The sequence below is a fragment of the Lithobates pipiens genome, unplaced genomic scaffold (assembly GCF_037356315.1).
Source record: "Lithobates pipiens isolate NorthernLeopardFrog02 unplaced genomic scaffold, aLitPip1_a1.2 Scaffold_8, whole genome shotgun sequence".
Taxonomy (NCBI): domain Eukaryota; kingdom Metazoa; phylum Chordata; class Amphibia; order Anura; family Ranidae; genus Lithobates; species Lithobates pipiens.
The window spans coordinates 580,428,894-580,455,648 of record NW_027507903.1 but is presented as its reverse complement, the minus strand read 5'-3'; the positions used below and the strand labels follow the sequence as shown (position 1 = coordinate 580,455,648).

Here is a 26,755-nt window from a genome sequence, read left to right as displayed (position 1 = left end):
ATTGTGACTGTGACATTATGGTGGACACATCGGAAATTTTTGACACATTTTTGGGACCAATTTCATTTATACAGCAATCAGTGCTATACAAATGCATTGATTCCTGTGTAAATGATACTGGCAGTGAAGGGGTTAACCACTAGGTGGCAGCGTAGGGGTTAAGTGTGTCCTAGGGGTGTGTTGCTAACTGTGGGGGGCGTGGCTGTGTTTTACACATCACTGATCTCTGCTCCAATCACAGGGAGCAGAAATCAGTGTCACTGTTGCTAGGCAGAACAGGGAGATGCTTGTTTTTAGCATCTCCCCGTTCTTCCTCCCCGTGAGATGATCATGGGTATCCCCACGGCAATCGAGTCCGCGGGACCCGCGATCGGACTCACGGAGGTGCCCAACGGCGTTGGTGCGCAGCCAGCGGTGCGCACGTGACGGCATGGCAGAAAATTTATAGGGACATACCTGTACGCCCATTTGCCTGACCGTGCCATTCTGCCGACGTACATCGGCGTGCGCCAGTCGGGAAGTGGTTAAATAGGTTAGTGGGAACATGTAACAAATGTAAAGTAGATGTTATCCCAATTTAGCTGCAAAAGTGGAAATACACTTTAAAGAATAATTCCAAGCATGGGCATTTTATACACAGTTATATACTGATCCAGTTTGGACTAATGTAACTATGTAGAGTGGGGAAAATAATTATTTGATCCCCTGCAGATTTTGTAAGTTTTCCCACTTACAAAGAAATGAAAGGTCTATAATTTTTATCACAGGTGTATTTTAAATAATAGAGAAAAAAAACACATAATACAATAGTTATAAACTGAGTTGCTGTCCAGTAAGTAAAATAAATATTTGATCCCCTACCAACCAGCGATAATTCTGGCTCCCACGGACTGGCTACAGTATGTGCTCATGTGGTACACAGATTAGTCCTGTCAATTTAAGAAGGTGCTCCTAACGACAACTCGTTATGTGTATAAAAGACACGAGCCCACAGAATCTCTTTCTTCTACCTCACCATTGTGGGCAAGACCAAAGAGCTGTCAAAGGATGTCAGGGATAAGATTGTAGACATACACAAGGCTGAAATGGGCTACAAGACCATCAGCAAGAAGCTTGGTTAGAAGAAGACAACTGTTGGAGCGATTTTTCGCAAATGAAAAAAGTACAAAATAACCATCAATCGCCCTCGGCCTGGAGCTCCATGCAAGATTTCATCTCATGAATGATCATGAGAAAAGTGAGGGATCAGCCCAGAACTACACGAGAGGAGCTTGCGAATGATCTCAAGGCAGTTGGGACCACAGTCAAGTCACTAAACAAACTATTAGTAATGCAATATATCACCATGGATTGAAATCCTGCAGCACCCGCAAGGTCCCCCTCCTCAAGAAAGCACATGTGCAAGCCCAGCTGAAGTTTGCCAATGAACATCTAAATCAGGGGTGTCCAAACTTTTTTCAAAGAGGGCCAGATTCGATGAAGTGAACATGTGTGAGGGCCGACCATTTTGCCTGACATTCTTTGAACCATTAAAATTCGGTCATTCGAGCACTCATACCTGGCCCAACAAAAATTCTCGTGCCTTTGTCGCGCTCGTTTGCCTGACACACAGACGAATGCTCTGTTCTTTAGGGGTACCGTTAAGTCTTAATGGTACCCCACACATTGGAAACATGGGGTGCTTTTGGTGCAGCGCAATAAAAAAAAAAAAAAAAGCTCTGGGACTTCTTTCCCTGCATTTTTGTGGGTATGGAAGCCCATTGAAATGCATGGGCTGCCCTACACACAGCATGCAGCCATGCAGATGTGAACCAAGGGCTTATTGGAGGGGCAGTAAAACTACATGGTTAAGCTGTTTTTACCACCCCCAACTTCTCCCCCTTTAGCTGCAGAGGGAGCAGCTGGGGGTGTACACATGCTGTGGCTGCAGCTGGAGGTATGCTCAGGGTGAATGGGCCTGCACTGCAACTACCCCGCAACTGTGTAGACTGCACAGTTGCGGTATAGTGATGCTACATTTACGGGCTTAAAACAGGTGGTGAGGAGGCAACATAATGCCTCTTTACCACCTTTCAAATGCCTCTGAAAAGCGATCTGTATATGGATTGCTTTTCAGAGGAGCAGCAGTCCTGGCTGCTATCACACACACAAGCACCACAAAAGCAGTTCTGATGGTACAAGAATGGGGGGGGGGGGTCTGGATTAAAAGTAACACACATACATACACATACACACAGACATACACACATACAGACACATGCACACACATACAGACACATGCATATACTTACATACATACAGACACATGCACACACACACACATACAGACATACACGCACATACAGACATACATACACACAGATACATACAGACACACATGCTGCACACACATACAAACACACATACAGACAGACATACACGCACATACATACAGACACACATGCACATACGCATACATACAGACATACATGGACACACACACACATGCAATCATACATGCACAGACACACACACACACACATGCACATACAGACACATACACACACACACACATACATACATACATACAGACAGACATGCACACACACACACATATAGAAAAGACATGCACACACATACATACAGACACACATACATACAGACACACATGCACACATACATACAGACACACATGCACACACATGCATACAGACAGACATGCACACACATACATACATACAGACATACACACACATACAGACACACATGCACATACATACAGACACACATGCACATACATACAGACACACATGCACATACATACAGACACACATGTACATACATACAGACACACATGCACATACATACAGACAGACATGCACACATATACATACAGACACACATGCACACATACAGACACACATGCACACACATACATACATACAGACACACATGCACACACACACACATACACATAAATAAAGCCTTTTTAAAACGAATCTAGCTTGTAGTACAGTACCTTTCCATTCCATTTCCTCATTCAGCCGGGTACTGCACTGTAGGGGGAAGCAGAGAGCACAGCACACTCCTCTGCACTTTACTTTCACTTTTGAAGCCGACGGAGCTTCACACAGTGCCGGGGATCGGCTCATTTGACAGCCCTGATCCCGCAGCACACCAGGCGGGCCGTTCAAAACCGGACTGCGGGCCGCGATTGGCCCGCGGGCCGGACTTTGGACATGCCTGATCTAAATGATTCATAGAAAGATTCTGAGAAAGTGCTGTTGTCAGATGAGACCAAAATTGAGCTCTTTGGCAATAACTCTGACCCTAAGAACACCATCCCTACAGTCAAGCACGGAGGTGGAAATATTATGCTTTGGAGCTGTTTCTCTGCTAATGGTACAGGCCGACTTTACCGCATTGGCAACCAGGGGTGCCAGGGCCATGTATTGTAAAATCTTGGATAAGAACCTTCTTCTCTCAACCAGAACACTGAAGATGTGTTGTTGATGGGTCTTCCAACATGACAATGACCCCAAAAAAACCCAGGCAAGGCAACAAAGGAGGGGCTCAAGAAGAAGCACATTAAGTGGAGTGGCCAATCAGTCCCCAGACCTTAATCCTATAGAAAATGTATGGAGGGAGCTGAAATTTCGAGTTGCCAAGCGACAGCCACAAACCTTAAGGATTTGGAGAGCATCAGTAAAGAAGTATGGACCAAAATCCCCCCTAAGATGTGTGCAAACCTGGTAACCAACTACGAGAAACATCTTATCTCTGTGCTTGCCAACAAGGGTTTCTCCACCAAGTAATAAGTCATGTTTTGCTTAGGGATCAAATACTTATTTTACTCACTGAACTGCAACTCAATTTATAAACTTTGTATCATGTGTTTTTGCTGGATTTTTGGTTGATATTCTGTCTTTATCATTTAAAATATACCTATGATAAAAATGATATATACTTTTCTTTGTAAGTGGGCAAACCTACAAAATCTGCAGGGGATCAAATAATTATTTTCCCCACTGTATACTATACCTGGCTGATGCCCCTGGAAGCTGGAAGTAGACACCGCTATTCCAGTGATCTTCACTTACTGCAGGGTTCTGTACTCAGCAGCTGCCTTGCTGCTGACTGAGCACAGAAGGTTGATGGTTTGGCATGGGCATCATTCAGTCGCTTTGAATTTTCTGAATGGAAGAGGTGTAGATCAAGACATCAATGCCCAAACCTTTCCATCTTGTCCAATCAAAGAATCAGTGCCTTTATTCAGAAAATACAAAGCATTCTCTTAACGATGCCTGTGTCGAGCGGTCAACCTCCTGTGTTCAGTAAGCAGAAGTGCAGCCACTCGTCATGGGACCTGGATGCAAGTGGAGATCATGTGGAGAGCAAGTGGTGTAGTGGTCTATTTCAGTGATTTCCAGTTCCCAGTGGCATTGACTAGGTGGGGTATATATATTGTTGCATTGGTCGTAGCTGGATCAGTGTTACCATATAAAACATACCAATGCCTGGAATTATTGATTAAAGCCCAAATGTAGTTTGAGCAAAAAAGGATTTTTTTTGTTAAATTAAAGGGGTATTAAACCCCAAACCAAAAAAAAAAAATATATATTTCATCTTACTAATCATTGCATTTGGTGTGTGCATTAGTTTTCTTTTTTTTAAAGTGGGAGTAAACTCCCATGTATGATTTTTACCTAGGGAAAGCTTTGTTCGCAAATCCATTTATAAAGCAGCACTAAATAGAAGTAGAACACGCACAAACTGGATGCTTTGTACTAAACATAATTGTTCTGGTCCAAATGCTATATGCATTGACATACCTCCCTAGACACAGTCTGACCACACAGTATGGTCACCTGCTGACTTAGCACCATCTACAGGCAGCTTAACTCTTCAATAAGATGCAGACATTATAATTATTATACAGGATTTGTATAGTATTAACAGTTTGCACAGTGCTTTACAATATAAAGGAAACAATACAATTACAATACAGTTCAATACAGAAGGAATAGGAGGCCCTCGCTCATGGAGCTTACAATCTAAAGGAAGGGGGAGATGGTACAAAATGTAATAGCTGCAGGGGATGATCTGATGGAGGTGACTCAGATACAGTTCTTAGGTGGAGGTTGGGTAGGCTTCCCTAAATAACTGAGTTTTCAAAGATTGTCTAAAAGTGGACAGGGTAGGACCTGACCAGACATACTGGGGTATGGAGTTCCAGAATTCAGCACAATTTTACTTCAGCTTATTATAGTGAAGAACATGTTTTTTTCCAGTCCTATTGAAGTGTAAGAAGACAATGACTTTCCAAAGCCTTGTCTGCGAAATACTAACGCTGACCGACTGAAAATGTAAAGGGCGGGCCTAGCTAAGATTGAACTAACTACCACTAAACTGGAGGGGAAGACAGAGGGTGATACCAAATTACATTAGTAAACAGGTTGTAGTGGCCCAAACTGTCAGCATACATCAGAACAACAACAGTAACCTAATGCAATTTAGGACAACACAGAAAAAAATACACAAAAGTGGGACTGGATTTCACAGTTTTGAAGCATCATGACAACACAGGGGTGTATTTTGGTGATCGGGTGGCTGGATCACTTTTGTTAAACAATCAATTGCCAGCTGTAAATAATGATAATGCAGCTGCAGCCATGAGCTTGTTTTGACCACTTCAAGTCCAGAACATTTTAGAACGCCCTTAAGATGTTAAGTGGTTAATATAGCCCACCCTAGAAACCTATACTTTACTTTTCTTTGTTCTCCTGCATTTTCATTCCATTTAGCACCAGAAGGCAAAAGAGCAAATAACTTACACCATGTGACGACACTGGACCAATCAACATTGCCACATCCATAACCCAGAGTAGGGGTCTAACACCCATCACTGGTAGCTTACATTGGACTTTCCATCCACTGTTGGTGGTGGGGGCATGAAAGGGAGGTGACTGTTTGCTGTTGGTGATGGGGGTGGGGGGGCTGGGGATAATAAAGTGTACCAGTTGCTTTGCCCAAAAACAAAATAAAAAAAGAGGAAAACCATGGATTCACTTTAGGGCAAAATATAACATGGCAGCATTCAGATAAAGAACTTTATGGGTTTGGCCTGATGTCGATTTTTGATACATTACTTAAGCCACTGTGCAGTGACTACTTATGGTGAAAGATGTGTTCGGTAAATGACAACAGTTTCTATCCTATCCACTTATTATTCATACAGTCATCTTATGGCCTTCAGAGCTTTTAGAGGTATTACTAAAGGAGTAAACTGAGGTACCTGTGGACGTGATAGTCACCCATTTGGCCAGATTGGGCAATGATCTTGTGTCTATGGGTACTGGGGTGGAGGTATTGCTAGAGGAGTAAACTGAGGTACGTAGACATGATAGTTCACCAATTGGCCAGATTGGACAATGATCTCGTGTCCATGGGTATTGGGCTGGATGTATTGCTAAAGGAGAGCAGTAAACTGAGGTACATGTGGACATAATAGTCGCCTATTTGGCCAGATTGGGCAATTATCTTGTGTCCATGGGTACTGGGCTGAAGGTATTGCTAAAGGAGTAAACTTGTGTCTATGGGTATTAGGTTGGCTTCTCTTGTTGGACAGCCTTGCCCTCTCGTCTCTCCATTGACACAAACTGGTAAGGTCTTAAGAACCTATTCTTATTCCTGGCAAGTCCTTAAAAAGGCAGATGACCAAAGAAATAAATGTATCAGCACTTTGAGAGTTTTGTTGTAAACAAAAGGCCTTAATGTCGTTTAGTTTGAGCAGCTGGTGTTCCTCTGGATGGAAAGGCAGAAGTCAGGTGGGAATTACAGCCGTTACCGAGCTCAGACGGAGAAACATGTGGTCCTGTGTGTCAGCTCCCTAAAAATAGATCTGCTCATGGATTTCTTAAATGAATTCTACGCACACCCCCGGCTGCAGGTAAGAGGGACAGGGATCACGGTCCAGTAGTTTGGGAACAGGCTTATATTCCGGGGTTGGATGAAGAGGGATCACATACCAGGGTTGAAAGAAGGGGGATCACATTCCAGGGTTGGAAGAAGAGGGATCACATTCCAGGGTTGGAAGAGGAGGGATCACATTCCTGGGTTGGAAGAAGAGGGATCACATTCCAGGGTTGAAAGAAGGGGGATTACATTCCTGGGGTGGAAGAAGAGGGATCACATTCCAGGGTTGAAAGAAGGGGGATCACATTCCAGGGTTGGAAGAAGAGGGATCACATTCCAGGGTTGAAAGAAGGGGGATCACATTCCAGGGTTGGAAGAAGAGGGATCACATTCCAGGGTTGAAAGAAGGGGGATCACATTCCAGGGTTGGAAGAAGAGGGATCACATTCCAGGGTTGAAAGAAGGGGGATTGCATTCCCGGGTTGGAAGAAGAGGGATCACATTCCAGGGTTGGAAGAGGAGGGATCACATTCCAGGGATACAAGATATCAAAATGTATACTTACTGTGCAGCTAGCTAAGCTGGATCAATGTAGGTATGGAAAAAAGATAATTCTTCATGGAGTTCTTCTTTTACTCCAAGAGAGCCCAAGGCTGCACAAAGCTGTGTACGGGCTTGCCTCCTTATCTGAAACCATCAGTGCTTAGACAGTTTGACTTTTAGTTAAATAACATTTAGAAAAATGTCAGGAATGACAGCTTTTTTATTTCTTTCCTCGCGGATTCACATTACAAAGGCAATATACTGTGCTTTTACAGCACTTTAGTGAAGGGCTTTTGGGTTGCTTTGGGCCCATCTGACCCTAAATGAAATAAGTCAGCCTTATGTTTTCTGTGCAGGATCATTATGTTGTCCTCCTCTGCCCCACTGAAATGGATTTGCCTGTTCGAAGAGTTCTACAAATTCCTTTGTGGTCGCAACGTGTTATCTACCTGCAGGGCTCAGCCTTAAAGGACCAGGACCTCATGAGGGCAAAGTAAGTTGATATGACAAGTACAAACAAGGATGTCTGTGAAAGCCAAGCCTTTTTCTTTCTTCAATTTTGGATACAGTGGAGAAGGGTTTTACTCTCTGTCAAGTATGTAAGGCTGTCTGTGTCCCTACTGGGTAGGATCACTTCTTTCTTTGTCCTGGTGACCACTGGGAATGGCAAATAACAAATGTTACTATCGTCACCAGAGAGGGAACTCATCCCGTGGGGACATTTGTTCCAGTGACTGCTGTTGCTCTCAGTTTGGAGAGATTTACTCTTACGTCCTTTGGTGTCTCCAATGCAGGAAACAAAGGAAAATCTATCCCATGAGACACAGCAGAAAAAAAATTGTGATATGAGTTATACCAAAGCTTAAATCCCAACTCTGTGATATTAGCAACCCTCCTCTAACTAATCTGGTATGAAAAAACAACCTATTCAAATGCCCATTTTCCTTACCAAAAAACACTGTCACATGATCCTTCGCTCCCCTTCTGTTAACTTCCTGGGGTATTCTTTTGGTCGTCCACATGACTGCATGCAGAATGAGGACACCTCTTACTGGAGGAGATGACATTTCCAGTGACCGGGTCTTCCCTCATAGACTCCAGATGAAGGGGAATCCACATGGGGGGGTGGTAACTGGACCAGTGCACAAGAAGATAAGGAGTAGGGAAAATAAATCTCTGGTCCCCAGGGCAAGAAATTAGCTTGGCTTATGGAGGAAATTGTGTCTTTGTTCCATTACGCTGAAAGATGGCTTAGGAAGAGATGTTTGGAATCACAACCGAGGAGTAAGGCAATCAATGCAAAATGCACTAAATTTTATTTTTGCTTGGAGTTTGGCTTTACAGAATCTGTAAGCAGTTTTTGTTCCCAGTTATTTTGATGTTCATTCTTCATCAGAATGATGTAAGAGCTGAATAGCGCATAACAAACATCAACTGATCATTTCTGAAGGTCTCCTAATAGCATAAAAATGTTTCAGCTTTTTTATTCATTGCAGCTCACATTTGTACAATCCTGCCTTTTATTTACTGGTAGCTGCTTTTTCTATCTACCTGCCTTACTAACGGTCTTTTTTTATTGTCTTCTAACTCCTTTTCTCATCCTTTCTTTTCTCATCTTTTCCAACCTTTTCTCTTCATTTGAACTCACCTAATTGTATATACCTTGTCCTCTTGCTCCTCCCTCTTCCACCCACCTCTTTTCATCTTCATCTATTTCATCTTTTTTACTCTTATTTTCTTCTCCACTTATCTCATTTCTTTTCCCATCTCTCTTCTGCCTCTTTAATTTCCCCACTTCCTTCACCCTTTTTATCTCATTTCACTTTTTTAACCTATCTGTTTTCACCCTCCTTACTCTTACTTTGCTTACTTTCTCCATCTTTTCACCTCTCCAACCTCCTCTCTACCTTTTTATATTTCTTGTCTCCTGCATTTCTCTTTCTTCCAACTCAATTCTCTTACCATCTCGACCCTCCTCGCTTTTTTAAATTTTGTATACCCCCCCACCTACCTCTACTTTTCACCTCTCTTGGATCCTCAACCCTTCTTACACCTTCTTCGCTTCTCTTATCCTCTCCACCCTCCTCTCTCCTTTCTCACTTCTCCTAATTGCTCCACCCTCCTCTCTCCTTCCTCAATTCTTTTACTTCCGCCACCCTCCTTTCTCGTTAACTTCTCTTACTGCCTTCACCCTTCTACCACCTTCTTTACTACTCTTACTTCCTCCACCATCCTCTCTCCTCTTTCCTATCTCCTTCACCTACCTCTCCCTCCTTCTTCACCTCTCTTACCTCCTCCACCCACGTCTCTCCTTTTTTTCCTATCTACCTCCATCCTCCCCTTCAACCCTCCTTACTTCTTCCCTTCTACACCCTCTTCTCTCCTTCTTCAATTCTCTTACTTCCTCCACTCTTCTCCTTCCTTCTTCACTTCTCTTACCTTACCACCCACCTCTTTCCCTCATTCTGTACTTCTCTTACTTCTTCAACCCTCCTCATTTTTCTTACTTCCTCCAACACCCTCCTCGCTTCTCTTTCTTCCTCCACCCTCCTTTCTCCTTCTTACCTCCTCTTACCTCCTTTTTTTTTTTTTTTACTTCTCTTACCTATTCCTTTTCTTGTCTTCTGTCTTTTTTCACTTTTTCTACCTCCTCCACCCTCTTCCCTCCTTACTTACACTCTTATCTCACCTCTCTTAACTTTATACTTTTTGCTGGCTCCTCTCTATTCCTCTATTATCTCACATACATTACTGTCCTCTCTCCTTTTCTCTCTTTTTTTTCTGTCACCTTCTCTGCCCTTTTCTTCATCTTTGTCTTTTCCATTAATCCTTTTCTTTTCTTTTCCCTTTTTCATATCTATGTCTCCTTCTCTTTTTTTTTGTCTTCCTGTTGTTCCTTTCCTTCTGTTGTTTTTCTGTAGAATTGATGACGCGGAAGCCTGTTTTATTCTCAGCAACCGCTTTGAAACAGACCGCATCGCAGCGGTACGTCTAACAAGGCTCCAGATGGAGAGAAATTACTTATTTTACTTTATTCATTTTGGGGTACATGGATGTTTCTGTATTTTGATATTGTCTGTCCTTTAAATTGTTAATAAACCTAAAAAGTGTGTATAAGTAACTGTATGATGCACTTATTGTGGATACACCAGCTAATTGAATTAATAAATGTGCAGTTTAAGGGCACTACTGCAAACAGATGAGTGCCAATGAACAATCTTTATAGCCCCCAGCCAACCAAGCTCTACCTTAAAGAGGTAGTAAACCCTGATGAGTTTATTTCCTCTTTCATTCCCTGCAAAGGCAAAGCATAATGGACTACTATGCATCGCATAGTAGCCCATTATGTGTCACTTACCTGACACAGGAGCCAGCGAAGTCGCCGCTATCCCCTGTAGTCCGCCGCATCCATCTTGTTGGTGGGGTCTCGCAGCTCCGCCGCTGTCATTCGGCGAAGCCGCAATGACGTCACTCCCGCGCATGCGCACGGGTGCCGACACGCGCGGCAGCTCCGTCGCTGAGAATGCCGCACCGCTGTCTACGGCGCATGCGCCGTAGACAGCGGTGCCTGTTTTCGGGCAAATATCTCCGAAACCATATAGGTTTAGGAGATATTGCTTGGACCTACAGGTAAGCCTTAATCTAGGCTTACCTGTAGGTCAAAGTGGTTTGTAAGGGTTTACAACCACTTTAAAAGGCTGATATCGCTATTTGGCAGTATTGCTGTGTTGATATCTATAATTCCTGGAAAACTCTGTGGGATGTTTTCCCCCAAGATCTTGATTTATGTTCTGTAGTGTTTTGTCAATTGTTTATGATATATTTCACTTTTATCTGTATTATTTTGGTAATGTCTGATGCCAAACTACAGCCCTGCAGCTAAGGTTTTCCCCTCTCTATAATATTAGACGCATGCAAGAGAACATCTCAAGAAACCAAGGTCTAGCTAAGTGGGAAATTATCTTTTGGATAATAAATACTGTGGTCAAATATATGAGTTTTGGTGAGGGTCTGCTGTAATTGCCATTTAACAAAACCGAGCATTGAAAGAAAGAATCAAAATATAGATCACACTTAAAATGAAATGTACTTTTTTTTTATCTTAGGATCACCAGACCATCCTCCGGGCCTGGGCAGTAAAAGACTTTGCTCCCAACTGTCCTCTCTTTGTCCAGATTCTCAAACCTGAAAATAAGTTTCATATTAAGTTTGCAGGTAAAGTATTTACTGTTGTCAGAGTATTGAAATAAGGTGCTGGAAGCTTCTTGTTTGCAGCAATATGGCTTTACTTTCATTGAGAATGGCAGAACATATCTTACAGCATGTCTTTATCATGTAACAGGAACAAGGAGGATACAACTACATACACTGAGAGAGATAACACTTACTCTGATTACATCACCATAGATGCACACTATAGTGCCCCTGCTGGATAGATAGGTATAATGCATACAGTATATAGTTCACAGTATAGAAAGCCATCTGCTGTTGTTCTCCCAACACCCCTTCTCAACAGCATGTGCTTTGTCTAATTACATTCAGCTTTTTCTGGATATAATCATGACGTTCCTTCAACTAAGGCTTGGTGAGTGCATCAGCAGTCATCTCCTCTGATGGGCTGTATTGAATGTCAATAACTCCTTGCTCTTGATTGTCCCTTAGTAGATGATACTTGCCATTGATGTGTTTGGTCCTAGAATTGACCTTTTATGATTGCGTAAGCTTTATACATCCCTGGTTGTCTTCAAAAATGGGAATTGGTTTTGACACGTCTATCCCATTGTCCACAAAAAGTTGACGAATCCATACCTCTTCTTGACATGTGTATGCTGCTGCAATATACTCTGCTTTAGTTGAAGATAGAGTGACAGTTACTTGCTGTCGACTAGACCAACATATGGTTTCTTAACCATGCTGGAAGATGAATTCACTTGTAGATTTGAGGTATGTGCAGTCCCCAGCCCAATCAGAATCCAAATATCTGACCAATAAATATGAAAAGGAAGTTGGGACTTTGTGTTAGGCAAACGGCAATTGAACAGAGTAATGCGTACATGATGACTTAATGAGTTTTATTTAGCATAAAGAGGGTATACAATCACACTCAATATAGAATACATTAAAAGCCACTGCATATATGTACATATATAATAAAGTACAGTTCATGAACACATAAAATAAGAATACAGATAAATAATCTAAGCAGTTCATATGTGTACAACCTTGAAAATTAAATAGCAGCACATTCCAGTTGCCAATGTATAGAGTGAGAACTCCATATTAGGAAGCAAGTAATTAAAAGTATAGTAAAAAGATGCACTGATGATTGACTATAGCAACTATAGCGACTATAGCTCCTATCAGAGCTCAACGCGTTTCGTGTGAAGACACTTCATCTTTAACAGATACATCCATTGGTAGAGGGCTGGAGAGCAGGGAAGCATGATACTTTACTCGTAAGGAGCTACTGGGATAGGTTGTCCATCATGGGAGCTGAGGAAGCTATAGCATGCAGGGAGCAAATTCCCAGATATAAGATCCCAAAGCAAACAGATTCTCCATATTGTGTATGTGGTAGCACAAAGTGGGGCTCCGAAGGAGTCTCATGTGGAGTCTCGTGTGGAAATGTCTCAAACAATATTTTGGACAAAATGTGTGGCATGGCCAATAGTGCAAATGAGGACATAAACAATAAAGCATGCTCAGGGCATCCAAACCATCTGCAGGTAGCTTCCAGCCCAGAGTGGGACGCCTCTCTTCCTCCGTCATGTCCAGCGTGACGCTGGAAGCTACCTGCAGGTAGTTTGGATGTCCTGAGCATGCTTTATTGTTTATGTCCTCATTTGACCCCTAGCCATAAACAGCTGCAGTCATAAACTGCCCTAATTTACATTCTTGCATATTAACATTGACATAGTCCAGAGTCACTATCTGTCCCCTTTGATATGTGGAGTAAATCTTGATTGGACACTTCCCCTTTGATCAACAAGTCCCCTTCAATATGTGTAATTGAGTTGGCTCGGACAACTCAACCATTATCAACTGAAATCTGGCCTGGTCAATCTTGTACTGTATGTGTACATATATATAATAATAATATAAAATCCCACATAAATCTACAAACATATTACAACACCTTGCTATAGTCAATCATCATTGCATCTTTTTACTATACTTTTAATTACTCGCTTCCTAATACGGAGTTATCACTCCATACACTTTCAACTGGAATGTGCTGCTATTTTGTTTTCAAGTTTGTACACATATGAACTACTTGGATTATGTATCTGTAGCCTTATTTTATGTGTTCATGAACTGTACTTTATCCTACATGTACATATATGCAGTGGCTTTTAATGTATTCCATATTGAATGCGATTGTATACCCTCTTTATGCTAAATAAAACTCATTAAATCACCATGTATGCATTGCACTGTTCAATTGCCGTTTGTCCCAACTTCCTTTTCATATTTATTGATCTAGGGATGGAGGCACATATTACCATTTGTACACCTCATTTAAAGTCCCATCCTTCCCCTTCTCACTTTTTTACACATATCCGACCAGTTTTGAATATGATGTTGCCGGTAACCGTAACTTCATCTGAATTGTTCCTTTAAGGTATTGCATCACTCTTCTTACTGGGTTCCAGTCACGCTGACAGGGAGCTGAGACTTTCCTGCATAGTATGCCCACTGCTGTGGCTATGTATGGTCTTGTCACAGTGGCAACATATAGAAGCTTACCGATTGCTCTGCGATACGTGTCATTGTTGGGTAGCAAGTTTTTTGCTTTATTGCTCCTTTGATAGCCTTGTTCTATAGGAGTTTTCACTTCCTTTGCAACTTGCATATGGAATTGTTGCAAGATTTTGAAGATTTTCTGTGATTGGTTGAGAAGATAACTTCCATCTTCTTCTCTCTCTATTTGGATTCCTAGATAGTAGCTAATGTTCCCTAGTTCTTTGATTTCCACATTTTCTATCAGCTTGTGAACTGATTGTAATCCCTTTCTTGTTCAAAACAGGTTATAATGTCATTGGCATAGATAAGGATGTATATGCATGTCTTCTTGATTCTTGGAGTAGAGACAGCGGTCTGCTTTACTTCTTGAGAATCCCTCTCTGTTAAGTACTTTGTTCACTTTCTTACTCCACATCCTTGCAGATTGCTTAAGACCATAGATGCTCTTCTGAAGTTTACACACAAGGTTGTCTCCTTGCTCAAACCCTGGTGGTTGCTCTTTGTAGAGATCTTCCTTGATTTCTCCATATAGGAAAGCAGTTTTAACGTCTAGGTATTTTACTTGCATGCCCTACGCGGCTGCAACGATAAGAAGCGATCTGATGGTGGAGTGTTTTACGATGGGAGCGAATGTTTCATCGTAATCTTCATCAAATTTCTGGGGGTAACCCTTGGCAACTAGTCTGGCTTTGTTTTTGTAGATATAACCTTCTGTGTCTTAATTCACTTACTTCCTATAGTTTTGCGGGTAGGAGGGAGCTCTGTGAGTGTCCAGGTTTTATTTTCTTGAAGTGACTTTAATTCTTCTTCTGCTGGCTTTCTCCATTTATTGGCTTCACGTTTTGGCAGTTTTTCTGTGTCTTCCCAGGATGCTGGTTCAAGTATGCTGTGTGTTTAGACAGTGTATGACAGCTTGTGGGGGGGTAGTAGTCCAAGTGGATCTTCTGACTTCAGGCAGTTCACCAAGATCTGGTGGGGAACTTGATTTGGGCATTGTGAGTTCCACCTCTTGTTCTGACTCCTGCACAGGTTCCCCTTAGTTGACCCTTTTTTTTTGGTTTGCTTGGAATATTAATTTCACAGCTTTCAGGTAATGGTGTTTCTGATGACGGGCTCTCATCAAAATAAACACTGTGGCTTATTGTCACTTCAGTCAGTCTTTGGGTGTAGGATTCTGTAACCCTTAGTTTACTCACTGCAGCCTACTAGAATGCCCTCTATGGATCTGTTCTCCAGCTTGCATTGCTTCTCATTTGGAATATAGGCATATGCTTTACATCCAAACCCAATAATGTGCCCTATGCTAGGTTTTGATCCATGCCACATTTCGAATGGAGTACTTTTAATGAGGGTAGTCTGTTCTGTAGGTAGATTGCAGTCATGACTGCTTCTCCCCAGTACTTGTGAGGTAGGTTGTCATGCATCTGTCCATTTCTATAAGAGTGCGATTTTTCCTTTCTGCTACACCATTTTGTTCAGGAATGTATGGTGTGGTTGTCTGGTGTACTATTCCTTGTCTCTTCAGGTATGAGGCCACTTCTTTGCTTACTTATTCTCCTCCATTGTTGGTGCATATTATTCCTCGTTTCCTTTGGAATTTGGAATAATCATCAATGAAAGTCAGTAGATATCTGTTCTCTCCTGATGTGGGAGTTTTCATTGGACTGCATACATCACTGTGTATGAGCTGCAGGGGGTGGGTCGTCTTTCTTTGAGATGCCTGTGGAAGGGGAGCATGTGTGGCTTTTGCTTCAATACAGTGCTTGCATTTCATGAGCACTTTGGAAGGTGCTATTGTCAAATATTTTTTATAAGACTCTCTTTAAAATGTCCTGTATAGCTTCTGGACGTCTGTGCCCCAGCTGCTTGTGTCATAAGTGAATACATTTACTGTGTAGGTCATTAGAGACTATATTGGCTTGCTGGTCTGCGCTGATGAGCCTGTTTAGATGATCATCCAGTTTTCCTTTTGCGAGGAATCGCTTATTATTGTGAATTGTGCATTCATCATCATAGAACTTAATTGTGAGACCGTTGTTTGCAACGCTTTTCACTGATAGAAGGCTGCCTTCTAGTTCTGGAACATACAGCACTTTATTTACATGGATACTCTGCTTGCCTTTTGGTGTAATGCAGTTCAGGAAGCCCTGGCCTTTACCTTCTGTAGTGATGCTTTTTCCCATTTGCTAGGAAAACTTTGTCTTTTGCACTGTAACCAATGTTTGTGAAGAAGGTCTCATCGCTAGTCATAAGGCTCTATGCACCAGCCTCTTCGCTCGCCACTCTGTGTCACTAAAGGTGCCACTCCAAGATGTGTCTGCAGTTTCCTTTGTGGCTGCTTTGACTCTTTATTTTGTGGATAGCTTTAGCTGCTCGGCTTTCCAGATAGAACAGTCCTTTTGCAGCGAAAACAGGCTCTGCTTTCTTTGTTATGCTTTGTGTACATCTTAAAGCTTCATCATCATGGTGCATATTTTCTTTCCTTCTGTCATATTCATCAATTAATTTGCCTTTGACATATTGTAGTGTTAATTCCTGCTTGTGTTGGGTTTCTAAAGCGTTAATAAGGAGCAGTATATGTCTCTGGAAGGCTGCAAAGGAGCAGGGCAACAATATGGTTATCTTGGATGTCCTCTCCGGTGGTGCGCAGCTGCTCTAATTATTTCTAGCATAACTTTTACATGGTCACACATATGCTGGCCCTCTTATAGTCTCATATTATAAAGCTTTCTTAGTAGAAATAGCTTACTGTTTAGGCTTGTACGCTCATGCAGTTTTTGTGATGAAGTCCACATACCTTTGGCAGTTTTCTTTGTTCTTATGTGGATAAGCTGCTCATCTTCCTCTAGCAAGCTTATAGTCACTTTTGCCTGTCTATCTTTCTTGTCCCAATTCCCCGCCTCTCCGTTTCTTGGTCTGTCTATATTCAGCACTTGCCACAAGCCGTCCTTGCTAAGAAGCATTTGCAGTTTGAATTTCCACAACTGGTAATTGTCATTGTTCAGCTTTGCGATTGCAAACTTCACATCTGAATCGCTTTCCATCTTTCAATAGCTTGTATACAGTACTCACTGAGTATTCTTTCCAGTGCCTCTGGGTGCTGCTGGGTGCGCTGGGTGCACTGGGCCAATAACCTGTTGTCAGAGTATTGAAATAATGCGCTGTAATCTTCTTGTTTGCAGCAATACAACTTTACTTTCATGGAGAATGGCAGAACATATCTTACAGCATGTCTTTCTCAGGGAACAGGAACAAGGAGGATACAACTACATACACTGAGAGAGATAACCCTTCCTCTGATTACATTACAATAGATACACACTTCTGTGCCACCTGCTGGATAGATAAGTATAATGCATACATTATATAGTTTACAGTATAGAAAGCAATCTGCTGTTGTTCTTCCAACATTTACTAGACCCTGGAGATGCTCCACACCCAATGTCTACCTTGCAAGAGGTTGTATAAAGCTGAGCTTTTTGTAGATTCATACTGCTTTCTGTTAAAGGGTCAGCTCACCCAAAGCTCATGTTTCTGGTATTGGTAGATTCCAGTAAAATTAATCATTTAACATTTTCTTGTATGTCTCAGGGAGTGCATTGGTTAGATCTCTGCGTTCCTAGGTCTGCATGCCTTTTCTGGTTAGTATAATGCCACGTAAACATGAGTGGAATGTCCGACAGAAAAGTCAGACGAAAGCTTTTCATCGTATATTCTGATCGTGTGTATGCCTCGTCTGACTTTTTTTTCTAAAATTCTGACAGATCTAGAAATAGAACATGTTCTAAATCTTTAAGATGGAACAAATTCCTATAAAAAAAAAAAAACGCTTGTCTGTATGCTGTTCCGATGGACCAAAAATGACACATGCTCTGAAGCAAGTACGAGACGGAAGCAATTGGCTACGGGCTATTGAACTTCCTTTTTCTAGTCCCGTGGTACGTGCTGTACGTTACCGCATTCTTGACGATTGGACTTTGGTGTGATCGTGTGCACGCAAGACAGTTTCAGCGGAGTTCCGTCGGAACTACGTCAGAAAAACCTTCAGAGTTTATTATGGCGGGAAAACCAGTCGTGTGTACAGGGCATAAGAGGTTCCCATGCTTTCTTATGGATTTTTACCTTTATTTTTATCATGGACAATGCAGGAGGAGAAGCAGGAGCATACAATAGATGGGTACACTAATTTAGACAGCAACAGAGCCAGAAACTACTATGAGGAGTCCATGAGTGATATAAGAATCTAATCGGTGATGCCACCTGTAGCCAGCCGGTTAATAGCTAAAGCTAAAAAAAAAAACTACCACCCAGCCCCTCCATATAACCATATATAAACATTTAAAAAAACTTTTTTAAGGCTCTTCTTGCTGGTCCAATGATGTCACGTCTTTCCTCTTCTCATCCAGTGGCGGTGGTCCTTACTGCTGCACTAAACAGCACTAATATAGTGATGTATGTCCAGTGCAAGGGAATAATAACCTGAGGCTTGTAATAACCATCAGGCTTGTAATGGCGCTGCATGGGGGGCAGTCTATGACAGCCTGATCTAAGAATAATAGGGTTGAATGATGCTGACTGTCATGTAACCCAGAGAAAACCCCAGATTGAAGGTGAGTATAAGTGTATAAGCTGTTTTTTTTTATCTTTTCTTGAGTCATTATTTTTGTATTTACATTTTTTTGGTGACATTCCGCTTTAAAGAAAAATTTTCAAATTTTTTTCTGCCAGGGTTTCTCAATCTCACAGTTGGAGTGTTCATATATATAACAATGAATGCAGCATGGAGTGTAAGATTCAGTGAAGGGGAATGTGGGTTTCAGTTGGAAGAAATTGCAATATCGAAAATGGATAGAGTCATCCTGCTATGTATTTCTGCTTCTTAGTGAGAAATGGAGGATGTCAGGGCTTTTGTTGAAAAAGTATTTGTGTATGGCTGATATCATTTCTCATTTCTCATTTCTGATTTTTAGTTGCTTCATAGGCTGTATTCACACCTACTTGTAGTCATAGAATAGAAATCACCAAATCATCCCCAGAACCTCCAAGGCTGTGCAGTAGCCAAAAAGCGCCGTGGCATCTGTTATGTAACCTCTGGAGGCAGTGAATAAAGAGGCTTTTATGTAACATCTCCCTTTTAAAATGCTGATGGTTGGAGTCTATCCTCCCAGAAAAGCCAACTTTTTTCATTTTGCTGTGACAAATGTTTTTTTTTGCCCGCATCAGTATAAATAACCCTTTTACTGCTTACTTTCTCACAAACATATGCTAAACTGAACATTTTTTATATCAAAAATGTATTTCAAATAAATAATACAGTATTTTTATTCTGAAAGCAAATGACCTGTGAAACAAAAAGATGCCAGTTACAATTTATTATGTTTCACGATATTTGATCAACTGTTTATCAAATTTATATATACAGGTGACAGGCTCTCTTAATTGAAACACCAGGGGTCATAATTTCTACCCTGCACTCAGCCAAAGCAGAATGAGGACAGAGAGTCACCAATCTGCTGTTTACCTGGCCCTTGACCTGGGATTTAACAGCTTTGAACCCAGAAGTGCTCAGAGATGAGCACTTTTAAGTTCATATTCTGTAAGGGAGATTGGGGAGGGTTGTTCCACAATATCCCTCTGCTCACTGTCCTGAGCTGTTTTTGGAGTCCTGGCTTACCAGGAAAAGTAGTTAAGCCCTGGAACCACAGAGTAAGGGAGAGGGCATTTTTCTCCAGCTGTAGAAGTGCCATGGCAACTTTACAGATAACCTGACTACTTCTATAATCCAGAGCTTTGATGATTGAAATCATGTTGACACATGGTATTGAGACTGGAACAGGCATGTACTGGCCATAGGAACTACAGGGAGTTTCCCGGTGGGCCGATGGCTCAGTGGGCCGGTCAGGTGCAGTCCTGGAGCCGCTCCTCTCTGACAGTGAGTGATCGCGATTTCACTCCTGTTATGTGGAGCAGCTGCCATAACTTGCTGGAGAGAGCATTAGGCCTTCTGCTCCCTTCAGCCTGCAGGGGGAGATAGACAGTTGGCAAACGTTCCATCCTCTCTGCCCTTATCACATGACTGGAGAGAGGAACGAGAAGCTGCGTTCAAAATTGAGTACACGTGGGAGGGGGAGGAGAGGGTGGACACTCTGATGTAAGGGGAAGTGCTGATGGAGACACTCAAAATTAAAGTGGGCTGGTCATGATGAAGTCCAGGGCCAAATTTTTGTCCCAGTCCAACCCTGGACTGGAAACTTGTTCACTTTCATACTGCCCCACTGTAGTATTTTGAGAAGGGGTAATGACAGCCTTTTAAGAGAATTGTGGAATGAGCTGGTCACGTATGTTATATGATCATGACTATGGCATGGTAGTGAGAGATGCAGGCCGTTCATTCCCAGTACCAGAAGGATTAAAGCTTAAACTCAAAAAGAAAATTTAATAAATTGCAGCTTACCAGTCTTTAGATTAAGTGGCTGCATTTGTTTTATTTTTCATTTTTTTCCCTTTATTTTCACCTGGTGATCCTGTCACGATCAGGGGGTCAGGCTCGGAGACCAGTAACTATAGCAGTAAGGGGACTCCTATCAATCATTATAGGTGTACATGCAGGTTACCCTAGCAGCTGATACGGGCATCTGAGGTTTGGAGTCTAAATTCTAACCAGTGTTCACCAGAGCTCCTGATGGTGGAGATGGGTTTTGCTGCATGTTAGTACCAGGTTGCCGTTCTCAGGTTTACTAGGAAGTGAGCAAGCCAGCGTCCAGTAGTGGATGTAGCAGGTGAGGATCAAACAGAAGAGTAGTCAGTAAAAAAGCCAAGGGTTGGTAACATGTGCTTGCAGGTAGGAATCAAGCAGAAACATAGTCGAGGAACAAGCCAAAGGTTGGTAACAAGTAGTACCAAAAATATGGACTACAGCAGGGAAGACAATTGCAGTCTCGTCATTGCAGTCTTGCAGTTTAAAAATGGTGCCGCCGAGATACAGAGTCCTGTGTATCTCGGTGGCTCTCGGGTCCTCTTGGCGGCTCTCGGGTCCTCTCACATTCCTGAGAGTGGCCGAGTGTACTCGGCTTAGCCCACAGTCACGCCCAGTCCCTGTATTATGTCCATCATAGGGCGGGACTGGGAGTGACTGTGAGCGGAGCCGAGCCGAGGACACTCGGCTATGTATCTCGGCGGCTCACAATCTGCGGGGGATCGGCGTATAACACGCACTCACGATTTTCCCCAGATTTTAAGGGGAAAAAAGTGCATGTTATATGCTGATAAATACGGTATTTTCTGTACTTGATAAATTGTTCTTGTCCTAAAAAATAAAAACGAAAGAAGCCACCACATCCAAGAACCGGTAATCTGAAAAAATAAATTACATTTTTGTTCCTGGATTTAGCTATCCTTGAATCTTAGTTAACCCGGTAAGTTTGTTTTTACATCCTTATCATTTCAGCCTTTAAAAGAGTTGCTTTCACTGAATAAGAACTGTTCTCCCTTAAATTAAATATATTGACTCTTCTCTCTCTTGTTTCTGTTTTCATTTCCACTCTCAGATCATGTGGTCTGTGAAGAAGAATTTAAGTATGCCATGTTGGCGCTTAACTGTGTATGCCCAGCCACCTCTACGCTGATCACTTTACTGATTCACACTTCTCGGGGACAGTAAGTAAAACCTGAAAGATGAAGCTGATATAATTAAAAAGGTTATAAAGGCATTGTCTTATAGGTGTGTGCTGTATGGCACAGATTCTACCTGTTTAGAACCCTGATATTTAACCAAAACCCCTTAAAGGGCTCCTAAAAAAATTGTAAAAAAAGAAAAAAAAATTTTTTTTTAAATAAAAATAACAAAACATAAAATAATAAAAACTACTGACACCGTCCACTGCCCTACTGACACCATCCACTGCCCTACTGACACCAATCTCTGCCCTACAGACAATGCTCACTGTGCTACTGACACTGTCAGTATATATACATATGCACACACACGCACATGTGTTTGAGCTTTCGGGTGCACACCCTAAATGCACACCTATGGCATTTTTGTAAATAGCAAACATGTTATTCTTACCTGCTCTGTGCAATGGTTTTACACAGAGCAACCCCTGAACCTCCTCTTCTGGGGTCCCTAGCCAGCGCTCTTGGCTCCTCCCCCTGTTTTCCATGTGCCACTATAGGAACCAACTTGCTTTTGGTTCACAAGTTCAGGCTTGCCTGGGAGCCAGGCTATGTGCCTTGGTCCCACCTCCACACTCCGCTCACATGATTTGATTGACAGCAGCAGGACCCAATGACTCTTTGTCCCATGACTGCAGGGAGAAAGAAGAGAGCTGCTACAGAGGGACACAGCACTAGATTGAGTGAGGACTCAGGTAAGTTTTTCTTTCGGGGGGGGGGGGGGATACTGCTACTTGGACATATTTTAACCACTATGATGTCAAGTGGGGATGTGCCGATCGCATGGCCATGGGGCCACACATCGGACTGATTTGTCACCAGCCATGTCCACGGGATGTCCTCGGCATTGCTTGCTCAGAGTATCGGTTCACTGCCGATACCATGTGACCGACATAATGAATTGCAGCAGGTCACATGACAGTTGTACGCAATAGATGGCTTCCTTTCAAGCCATCCAATGCGTACAAATGCGTTGCTTGCTGTGATTGGTCAATTCAATTACATGGTATAATCACAGGGCCAATCACAGCCCATCTGTACCATGTGATGAGCTTTGACCAATCACAGCTAATCACAACAAAAGAGACTGAATGAATCAGTTTCATTCAGTAAAATGCTTGCTTTATAACAATGTAATGCATTGCTATAAGCAAACATAATGTGTAAAAAAAAAATCCTGATTACTTTCCAAGACTAGTATTGCTCTGGTCACCATGTGTTAAAAAAAAAAATAGTAAAAAATAAAAAAAAATGTAATGATAATAATTAAAAAAAATTATAGCATTGTTTTTTCGTACTGTCACCAGTCAGTGTCCCTGATCACCGCCACACCAGTTATATGATTATGCTGTACTGCACTAGTGACAGTATGTAAAAAAAAAAGGAAAGTGAATAAAAAAAAAAATGGCAAAAAATGACAACTTCAAAAAACCCACCATGCCTCTTACTAAATACATTGGACTGCCTACTTTCCAAAAAGAGGTAGTTTGTGGGGTATTGCTACTGTCCTGAGATAGGCCGCCATTATATCAGGATTGATCAATTTTCAGATATATACCCTCGTTTCCTTTCCTATATACTAAATAATATACGCAGATTTTGGCTATTTTCACCAAAGAACATATTTTGGGCTAAATTTATGAAGAACAATTATTTATTTGCAAAATTGTATAACTGGAAGGAAGAAAACACATTTTTTTCCCCAACATATTCAGTCTTTTTTTGTTTATTTAGGAAAAAATTCAAAAACCCAGTGGTGATTAATTACCACCAAAAGAAAGCTTTATTAGTGCGAACACATTTATTAAAATTCAGTTTGGGTACAGTGTTGCATGACTGCGCAATTGTCATTCAAATTACGACAGCACTTAAAGCTGAAAATTGCCCTGAGCAGGAAAGTGCCCAGCATTGAAGTGGTTTATGTGAAAACAAAATGTCTTGCATCTACTACCACTTTAGGGCCCGTTCACACCAGATGCAGTTCCATGCAGCTCCGTTTTTTCTGCACCAATACAGTCAGTTCCGGTCGGTTTCTGCACCAGAAACTGACTACATGGTGTGAACTAGAGCCATTGGAACACATGGAAAACACTGTGCATGCATTTTTAGTGTAGAAAAAAAGCACACGGAACTGAACGGAACTGCGTCTGGTGTGAACCGGCCCTAAGTGTCTCAAGCAGTCCTAGGTTGCCTGGGTCAATCCATGTCTGATGATAGAATCGATGGGACTTCACTTGATTGATTGATTTATACAGTGCCTTGAAAAAGTATTCAGACCACTTGCAATTTTCAGCATTTTGTCATGTTACAGCCAAAATTGTAAATGTATTTTATTGGGATTTTATGTGATAGACCAACATAAATTGGCACATAATTGTGAAGTGGAAGGAAAATGATAAATGGTTTTCCACATTTTTTACAAATAAATATGTGAAAAGTGTGCATGCATTTGTATTCAGCCCCGTTTACTCCGATACCCCTAACTAAAATCTAGTGGAACCAATTGCCTTTAGAAGTCACCTAATTAGTAAATAAAGTCCATCTGTGTGTAATTTAATCTCAGTATAAATACAACTGTTCTGTGAAGCCCTCAGAGGTTTGTTAGAGAACCTTTGTGAAGAAACAGCATCATGAAAGCCCAGGAACACACCAGACAGGTCAGGGATAAAGTTGTGGAGAAGTTTAAAGTAGGGTTAGGTTATAAACAAATATCCAAAGCTTTGAACATCTCACGGAGCACTGTTCAATCCATCATCTGAAAATGGAAAGAGCATGCCACAACTACATACCTACCAAGACATGGCCGTCCACCTAAACTGACAAGCTGGGCAAGGAGAGCATTAATCAGAGAAGCAGCCAAGAGGCCCATGGTAACTCTGGAGGAGCTGCAGAGATCCACAGCTCAGGTGTATGGTGTCAGTGGACAGACTGGTCTGCATATAATGTATGGTGTCAGTGGACTGGTCTGTATATAATGTATGGTGCTAGTGTATAAGACCGCTCTGTACCCTGCTGACACTGTACTGTACATACTACACTAACCTGTTTGCAGGACTTGTGCCAGTTGCTCCCCCTCGTTACTCAGTTCTGTTTCCAGGAAGGATTCTGCAACTGCCTCCCACTACAGAAACTCACGTGCTGATGCCGTCCAGCCCCTGGCCTTTGGCGACCTACCCACTCTCTGTCATTGGATAGTTGAATAGTTGAATTGAATAGACCTATTAGTGCCCTTCAGTGCCATCTATCAATGCCCATCAGTGCCATCCATCAGTTCCACCTCTCAGTGCCCACCAGTTCCACCTATCAGTGCCCACCAGTGCCACCTATTAGTGCCCATCGGCGCTGCCTTATCAGTGCCCATCAGTGTCGCCTTATCAGTGCCCATCAGTGCAGCCTATCATTGCCCATCAGTGTAGCCTCATCAGCGTACTTCAATGAAGGAGAAAAATTACCTGTTTGCAAAATGTATTACCAAAATATAAAACGGTTTTGTTTTTTCTGTTTTTTAAAGTAGGTCTTTTTAAATTTAACAAAAAATAAAAAATTTGGAGGTGATAAAATACCACCAAAAGAAAGCTCTATTTGTGGGAAAAAAATAATAAAAATTTAATTTGGGCACAGTGTTGTATGACGGCGCAATTGTCGTTCAAATAGTGACAGCACTAAAAGCTGAAAATTGGTCTGGGCAGGAGGGGGGTTTAGGTGCCCAGTAAGCAAGTGGTTAAATAATAGAAAAATAAATAAACCTGAATATGTGGAATCCTAAACCCACAGTTGATCCAGAGGAAGGCAAAAAAAAAAAACCCTTATAATGAATGGTCAGTTTTGCTCCAACAGGAAATAAAATGAATTCCTAATCCCCTAAAGGCAATCTGAAGTTCCCTAGACCAAGAATCTATGGTGTTATTACTTATAAATATTAATAGCTCATTATATTTTGTGCATTTAGAAACACATCCAGCATTTTTTAAACAACATACTGAGCTGGCTGGAATTAGTTCTTGAATACGTTTATTCTGCAAGTTCACTGCCTTTTACTATGATGACATTTTTCTGTATGCAGAGATTAAACCTCTTTTCCTGAAAGGCTCCATGGCAGCATACGTGTGGGTAGCCCCGCCTCCACGATTACCCAATAGGACCCAACTCCCATAAATCTTTGCTCCTGGCCACTATCAGTGTTCCTTTTTTGTCCTCCCCAGTAGGACCAGATGGTTTCTTTCCTGGAAATAAAACTTCACGACGATCGATTGGCTGATTGACTGAGAAATTTTCCTCCGATAGGCCCTGACTGTTAAGCAGGGTATGGAGAGTATTTGCAGAGTAGCGCTGAAGAAAGGATTTCCTACCTGAGTGCGCACGGTCTGTGTCCCGTTGTTATGGGTGACCATTATCTGCTGGAGGTATGGCGTGTGTGTTCCAGTCCGTTCGGCCAGGTGATCGTTGGTGGAGTGGTGAGCCTTTTATCTATCCATGGCAGCATTGTATTTGTGTGTATTTCTTTTGTTTGTCTTGCGGTCTCCTCCATGCCGTTTGCGTTCGCTTCCGCGTTCCAGCAAACCTCTCTCCTACTTCCGGGTTATGCAGGCGTTCTGCGCATGTGCGAACCCGGTATGAGACCGAGGCTTGGTTCCCGCGCATGCGCGTGAGCGCCTCGCGTCTGACGTCGGCGATGACGTCACGGGCGCCAAATTTAAAAGGCTTTGGAAGCTGTCAGAACCCTGGGAATGTTTGCAGTGGTCGCAGCGACTTCCCGGGGCTGTCAGCGCGGCGGTTTAAGGTAAGAGCGTGTCCCTTAGGCTGGGGAAATGCTTTTAAAAAAAAAAAAAAAAAAAAATGTGTGTTTTATTTTTCTCTTTAGTTGCAGTGTTTCTTAAAACTGTGGGTTTATTGTGAATAT

General features: G+C 42.1%; 1 protein-coding gene across 2 annotated transcripts in view; it reads left to right on the top strand.

The window, feature by feature from the left end:
* The window catches only part of LOC143961100 (potassium channel subfamily T member 2-like), a 439,371-nt gene that overhangs the window by 335,418 nt on the left and 77,198 nt on the right, over positions 1 to 26,755 (top strand). For both annotated transcript variants that reach the window (XM_077470267.1, XM_077470268.1), the window contains exons 11-15: positions 6,764 to 6,928; positions 7,794 to 7,930; positions 10,359 to 10,422; positions 11,544 to 11,652; positions 21,729 to 21,837. In XM_077470267.1, coding sequence (XP_077326393.1) covers positions 6,764 to 6,928; positions 7,794 to 7,930; positions 10,359 to 10,422; positions 11,544 to 11,652; positions 21,729 to 21,837 — 584 coding nt within the window. The remainder of the gene's footprint in view (positions 1 to 6,763; positions 6,929 to 7,793; positions 7,931 to 10,358; positions 10,423 to 11,543; positions 11,653 to 21,728; positions 21,838 to 26,755) is intronic.